Raw genomic sequence first — 7,641 nt, 5'->3', positions numbered from 1 at the left:
CCATGATTTCACAGTAGGTTTTAACGATTCAGTTAAAACTGTTAACTGGAGAGGAGTATGATGAATTATTAATTTAAAATTAATGAATTGACATGAATTGACACAACACGTAAGACTTAACAAACCAGTGACAAGTGCCAATTTTCCAGCTAAGAGTTTTGACATATTTCGATTAATGATTTTGTAAATAATTGCGACGAAACGATAATCACAACTGCGAATGCTTTGGATTGCTGCTGACTTATATATATATATGTACATATACACATACATCATACTAGGGTTGTAACGAATATTCGTTTTAGTGTCATTTTAGACTCTCGCTTTCGCTTTCGCTATCGCAATGCGAAAGTTTCATCGAAAGATTTTGTCCAGCCCGCGGGATTCGCAGCTTTACTGGGGACACACTGGATGGCGGGGGAGTGCAGTTTTATGTTTCATTCATTGTATTCATTTTGAATATAATTAGACAAATCTGTACGAAGAAAGAAGTACCAAAGTGTGAGTTAATTCTTAATTAGAAGTAAGAACTAAGAACTTCATTTTATTTTGAATCGATAGGAAATGTTTATTTTGTTTTATTAATTTTGTTAGAAAGTTAGCTGTGAAACTAACTTATCTTTTCTTTATGACATTATACCTGATCATTCTGTGTTATGTTGCAAGAATATATTTTATTTATTGTATTTTATCTAATTAAAATAAATAATAACCCAGACAACACAATGTCTAAAATCACACAAGACGTTTTAAAAACGTCCCGATTTTATGTTCCGATTTTGGACATTGTGTTGTCTGTGGGAATTTATAGTTACTTTCATCATTAGAAAGGAAGAAAGACCTTTCGCTTTCGCATTCGCTTTCGTTATAACCAAGAGTGTGAAGAAATGACCTTGTTGTTAATTTTAAAGATTGAAACACTGAGTGAGACTATCAAAGTTTGAAATTTTGTTCGATACTGCGAACTTGCTCCGACAACAGTCAACTAAATTCAATGATCGAAGATATTGACACAAGGATAATAATTTCTGATAATTTCCCGCTGTGTAAATATATCCCAACACGTTAAAATTAATACTTCGATTCGATTTCTTAACATTTAGATTACATTTTTGTAGATGAAGAATTTGTCCGTTGACAACTCTCGTGAAACTTTCTTTATAATTGTTACTTCATCGGTACAACGTAGCTCGTCTACGGAGAAAGTATCGACGACGATCGAGCGCGTTCGGGGAGCTGACGACGCTCTCATCACGCGGGACAAAGAAGAAAATGACACACTCGTTATCGAGCGCGCTGAAAGAAATTCCAACGGCTCGGAAACGCGATTTTCTCAGGTTCTCGAGAGCATTTTCCAGCCGGTCTCGCAGCGCGAGACGACATACGTAAGCGCGTCTGGCCAATGGGAATCGACTTTTCGTCGCCTTGGCGACGGTGTGCCATATGCCGCTGACGTCAAAGCGTGCCCGCAGTGACGTCAGAGAACGCGCAACGCAAGTGGCCGTGTTTACGGAAGAATTGAACTTGAATTATCGGTCCGCGCGAGATGCGATGCGATGCGATGCGATGCGGCGCGGTGCGGTAGTCACAGAGCGAGCGAGCGGATAGACGACACGAGCGGCGGACGATGTCGCGTCTCTCTATCGCGTGCTGCGCCGATACTTGGACCACTTGGAGTCGAGGAGCGCGACGGCGGCAGCGACGGCGGCGTAACAGGACCTAAATTTAAACGTGTCGTCGCGCGAGATGCACGTCGATCTTTCGTCGTCTTCCGCCGTAACGTAAGAGAAATCATCATCGTGGATGCGCGCGCGCGCGCGCCTTGTGTTTCACGTCGAAATCTCGCGCGACAACGGATTCGGAAGGTGATTCGTCACGGGCTGCGGGAACACATGCATCTTTAACGCTGCGTCTTTCTTTCGCTACATCTAGCTTTCGTACGAGCGAAACTTAACATTGGCCGATCGATCGATCGCAACTTGGCCGGCACTCGCTCGAGCTTGTATGCATTTGCAGTGTACGTGTGTCGCGGAAATACGCGCCGAGAGAGAGAGAGAGAGAGAGAGAGAGAGAGAGAGAGAGAGAGAGAGAGAAAGAGAGAGAGAGAGAAAGAGAGAGAGAGGATTGTTTTCGCGACACTTTCGTCGCGTCTCGCGTCGTCAAGTCGAACGGTTTCGAACGACGGCGGTGGCGGAGCATAACGGCGCGCGCGAGCGAAAGGGTCGGCGAGAGAGAGGAGGCGACGCAACGTTGAGACGCTGGCAGCACCGGCGCAGCACCGCGGCTCGTAACCCCCGCTCGTGCTCGTCACCTCGCTCGCGCTAGTTTTGCGTGCGGAACGATTTGAGGTTGTATTGTGTCGCACGTAAATCAAGAGAGATCAGGTACGCAACGTCAAGGGCGGACGATCGGCGCGTCGCGTGCGAGAAAGGACACGGTGAGAGAGGGAGAGAGAGAGAGAAAGAGAGAGAAAGAAGAAAGAAGAGAGGAGGTGAAGTGATCGTGAGGCGCGAAGGAGATTGTTGGCGGACGTTGTGACAAGTACGCGCTGACGGCGGCGGCGGCGGCGGTGGTGGCGGTGGCGGTGACGGTGGCGGCGACCCAGCGATACCCCGCGACATTCTGTGTGCATTCGCGCGTCATTGCGACGACGATCCGACTTGGTGGTACGTGCGACTGACAACGGCCAGAACAACGGGCAAAAGGTGGCGACGACGCTGCGTGCTCGATCGCGCGGCAAGGTAACTGCGGCGTGCTCAGAAATTAGACGGAGCGAGATAGAAGGACAGCGACAAGCGGTTGAGGAGACGAGAGAGAGAGAGAGAGAGAGAGAGAGAGAGAGAGAGAAAGAGAGAGAGAAAGAGGGAAGGAGAGAGGGAAAAAGAAAGAGAGAGAGGGAAACAGATAGAGGGAGGGAGGGAGAGAGGGAGAGAGAGAGAGAGAGAGAGAGAGAGAGAACGATAGTAGCAGCGAAGAGAGCAAAGTAGCGCACGCTCTCTCTCGTGCGAGCGTATCTACCGTTCACCGTTGTCGAGAGACACGGGTAGCGCGGTACACGGGCTACCGAGGTGTTTCGAAGCGCAGCTGCGGGGGCCCAGGATGCTGCCCGACGTAGCAAGAAGATGGCCGTGATCGGCGAACGCAAATACCACACGGCGATCCGTGCGAACGTGTACACGGAGTTTTCGTGTCGTAAAATCGGGAGCACTCAGACGGACACGTTCACGTCTTCGTTCTCGTCATCGTCGCCGTTGCCGTCGTCGTCGTCATCGTCATCGTCGCCGTCGTCGTCGTCGTCGTCGACGTCGTCGTCATCGTTGTCGTCGTCGTCGTCGTCGTCATCGTTATCGACGTTGTCTTCGTCCTCGGTGTCGACTCGCTGTCGTCGGCACAGAAAGAAAGGCGACCAGCCGTCGCAACTGCCCACTATGACATCCTCGCGCGGCAGCGGCCCAGAGTCCGGCGAGTTGAGCGACCCGGACGACGGTTACCTGGACACGGACCCGCTCAGGTCTGAGCTGCGCAACATACAGAGCGTCATACAAGTCACGCGGCAGAATATCGACGCTCTGAACAATCGGTTTGCCGACTTCCAACATCCGCCGTCGATATATCTCAACGAGTATCACGAGCTGACGAGTAAGTTGCACGATCTAGAGTGCAAGGAGCTGAAGCTCAATGAACTGCTGCACGGCGAAAAGATACCGACCAGTGCCTCCACGTCAGAGAGTGACAACAGCGTAGCCAGGACGCCTGTCAAGTCGATCAGTACACTGAGAGCATATCTACCTAATCAGCAGCGTACCAGTGTACAAGTACGAGAAGGACTTTCCTTGAGAGACGCACTGGCCAAAGCCATGAAGCTGCGTAATTTAACTACCGAGATGTGTGCGGTTTATATTCTGGGTATGGGTAATTCCAAACACTTGACGTCTTGGGACGCAGACATCTCGTTGTTGGACTGCGACGAGATTTCGGTCGAGATTTTGGATAAGTTTCCCATAACTACTTCCATCTCGCACAACTTTGTGCGTAAGACGTTCTTCTCGTTAGCCTTTTGCGAATACTGCAGGAAGCTGCTCTTCCAAGGCTTTTATTGCAGAACGTGTAATTACAGATTTCACCAGAGATGCGCGAGCGGCGTGCCTCCCCTGTGCCACCAGGTACGCTTGCAGGACGCTTACTATCAAGCTCTGCTCGCCCATAATCCTGAGATTACAGCCGGGATCTTGCAACTCCCTTCCGGCTATGGCTTGAGCAGGAGCATGTCTCCTTCTCTGGCTCCGTCGAGGAACCAGAGGCACCCACGTTCCCTGGGCCAGCACGATCGTTCCAGCTCTGCACCCAACGTCTGTTTCAATATGGTGAAACCAGGTGGTGAGCCGGTGACTCTGGAGGAGTACAGCAGATCTCAGAGTTTAGGCAGACCTGCCGGCACCACTCAGAGCCCCGTGTCGTCTGACAGCAGCCCGACCAAGCACAGCCAGTCCACTCAGGCCAGTCCTACCAGTACTTTGAGGTTGAAGCGGCCGAGGGCGAAGTCAGCCGACGAGTCGACGAAGAACCTCCTAGCACCGAGGGAATCTATCGAGGATTGGGAGATCCCAGCGGATGAGATTTTGGTAGGGCCACGTATCGGGTCCGGATCATTCGGGACTGTGTACAAGGCTCATTGGCACGGACCCGTCGCGGTGAAGACGCTCAACGTCAAAATTCCCACGACCGCGCAGTTGCAAGCATTTAAAAATGAGGTAGCTGTTTTACGTAAGACTCGACATGTGAATATCTTGTTGTTTATGGGTTGCGTTAGTAAACCACAGCTCGCGATCGTTACGCAATGGTGCGAGGGCTCGTCTCTGTACAAACACTTGCACGTGTTCGAGTCGAAATTCGAGCTGATAACGGTGCTAGAGATCCCCAGGCAGACCGCGCAAGGTATGGACTACCTGCACGCCAAGAACATCATTCACCGAGACCTGAAGAGCAACAATATATTCCTGCATGACGATTCTACGGTCAAGATCGGTGACTTCGGCCTGGCGACAGCGAAGACCAGATGGTCCGGCTCGCAGCAGTTTCATCAGCCGAGTGGCTCTATACTCTGGATGGCGCCCGAAGTCATAAGAATGCAAGAGGAAAACCCGTACAGCTTTCAGTCCGATGTCTACGCCTTCGGTGTGGTATTGTTCGAGTTGCTGACAGGTCAACTACCGTATTCGAATATAAACAACAAAGATCAGATATTGTTTATGGTAGGTCGCGGCTATCTGCGCCCCGATTTGAACAAGGTGCGTTCCGACACGCCGGAAGCGCTCAAAAGACTCACGGAGCACTGCATCAAGTTTTCGCGGGACGAACGACCGATGTTCCGTCAGATCGTCACTATATTAGAGTCCATTCTGCTCGCTCTACCGAAGATAAAGAGATCAGAATCCGAACCGAATCTGAATAGGACGCAACTGCAGTCTGACGATTTTCTCTACACATGCGTCTCACCAAAGACCCCGGGGAACTTTCAACCGGGCATCTTTGGCGCATTTCCCTTTTATCCTTCCGGCGGGAACATATAAATGTATTGGCTGACACATTATAAGTCTGATGCACACGTTGCATAAAGTATTTAAAATATTGAAAATAACGATAAGCTTAACTATGAACAATCTATATAATTCTTTCCAATTACACTCTGATCGTGTCGCAGATGTTTGCTCGATGTGGAATGTGAAAACATTCTTCGATGTGGAAGGAAACGAAGCGAAAATGGGAAAAAAAGAAACAGAGGTTTGTATCGCCGAGAAAGAGAGCGCGGGAGGGACGCGAGAGAACGCACGCGAAAACGTACGTAGCTTTTATCTTTAGACATTTATCAAACGTTTACAAAGAAATGTAAGTTTTCATCCGATCAGTTGCAATCATTCATATATAAATATACACACATACTCGCGTGTGTGTATATATATATATATATGTATATATATATATATATATATATACACACATATATATATATATATACATACACATATATATATATATATATATACGCAAGTGTACATATATACATATATATTATACGTGCACGCACGTCAATGTAATGGTCTGTTGATTTTGTGGGATCCTTATGAAGGATGTAAAACTAAAGTAAGTGTGATAAGAAATAAACGGCATTTAAGTCGTGCGGGCCGTCGCTTATCTGTGAGGTATTTTTCCAAAGGCCGAAGTGATTTTTGTACCTACTTCCTTGGTTTCTGTCTTGAGTATGCTCATATAATTGAAAACTCTTCTCACAGTCAGATACGATTGTCATGTGCGTATCGGTATCGGTGCGGGTTGCTTCGTAGCAAACGAGAACGTGACGCGAGGGTGTCGCGTCTGTGCAAGAATATATATCGTAATAACGTATAGATTTCCATTTAAGAGAGAGAAAGAGAGTTACACACATTTAATATTAAAGTAATACACGCGTATACTCATTAATGGGATGATGATCCTTAAGTAAGCCAGCTGAATTAGGGATATTGATTTTAAGATGGACAAAGGTTTCTCCCGACACGCTGTAAAATGCTTATTTCTCGTTTGACGAATCAATTCCGAGGATATTTTTAATTATATATTCTTCCTACTGTTAAGTGTTTTAAGTAACGAAACAAAGCAGCGCGTGCATAGATGATAACTTCGCGATAACCGTATACATACAACATCATTTTTTCCGGAAGAGAAAGAGAAAGAAAAATGTACGATTTGAGGAATATTAATATATTCCTTTATGCTCTTACACACACAAATACTTGCGTTTGTTTTTGATATAATTTATTTCTCTGAAGGTCATGTATTTAAGAAGATAAATCAGACATGGAGAATTGTAGCTAACGGGAGAGCATATGTGTGTGTGTGTGTGTGTCAGATTAAATATCCCTAATATTTAATAAGGCTAGCAAAAGAGAAAGAGCAGAAGGGAGTGAGGGGGGGGAGAGGGGAGGAGAAGATAGAGTATTGTACGTTGTTTCATATACGTACTGGGGAAGGCAAATTTTTCGAGAGATTTTTGATCTCGTACTTGTTCTTTCATTTCGTAAGATGCTATAGTACATATCTATATTATCGAGCATAGTTGATCTGAAAATACTAGTACAACGACTAGTGTATTTCCGGTCGACGTTCTTTTCTGTAAAATATTTCCGAACATCAGCATGGATGATATTGTGGCCTAGGATAGATGTAATCGTTGCTGGTAACGAGCGTAATAGGATACACGTATTAAAGAAAAAAAAAAAATGTAACAAGGCGATTAATCACGTATACGCTTCGAGAAATTCTTTTACGAAACTTTTACCGTGTAGACTTCGCTTCTCTAACTTTGTAACTAACTCGAGTATCTCGCGCGTGCGCGCGCGTGTCAGTAAATTTAAGTTTTAAAGTTAAATATTCGACACACGACAACGAGAGACAGACACAGAGAGAGAGAGAGAGAGAGAGAGAGAGAGAGAGTGTGTGTGTGTGTGTGTGTGTGTGTGTGTGTGTGTGTGTGTGTGTGTGTGAGAGAGAGAGAGAGAGAGGCAATTTTGAATAGGAGTGCGTGATCTTTTATATCAATTTGCGTTTATAATTGATACAACTTAAACGTATATACAACTTGACAGA

The 7,641-nt window shown here is 46.6% G+C and overlaps 1 protein-coding gene across 1 annotated transcript; it reads left to right on the top strand.

Moving 5' to 3' along the window:
• Positions 1 to 2,908: 2,908 nt before the first annotated feature.
• Positions 2,909 to 5,939, top strand: Raf (serine/threonine kinase raf oncogene). The gene has a single exon (XM_025299780.1). The coding sequence runs from the start codon at positions 3,123 to 3,125 to the stop codon at positions 5,568 to 5,570; it is 2,448 nt and encodes an 815-aa protein (XP_025155565.1). The 5' UTR covers positions 2,909 to 3,122; the 3' UTR covers positions 5,571 to 5,939.
• The last annotated feature ends 1,702 nt before the right edge of the window (positions 5,940 to 7,641 follow it).

Source organism: Harpegnathos saltator, unplaced genomic scaffold, assembly GCF_003227715.2.
Source record: "Harpegnathos saltator strain DR-91 unplaced genomic scaffold, Hsal_v8.6 scaffold293, whole genome shotgun sequence".
Classification (NCBI taxonomy): domain Eukaryota; kingdom Metazoa; phylum Arthropoda; class Insecta; order Hymenoptera; family Formicidae; genus Harpegnathos; species Harpegnathos saltator.
This window is presented reverse-complemented; position numbering and strand designations above follow the sequence as displayed.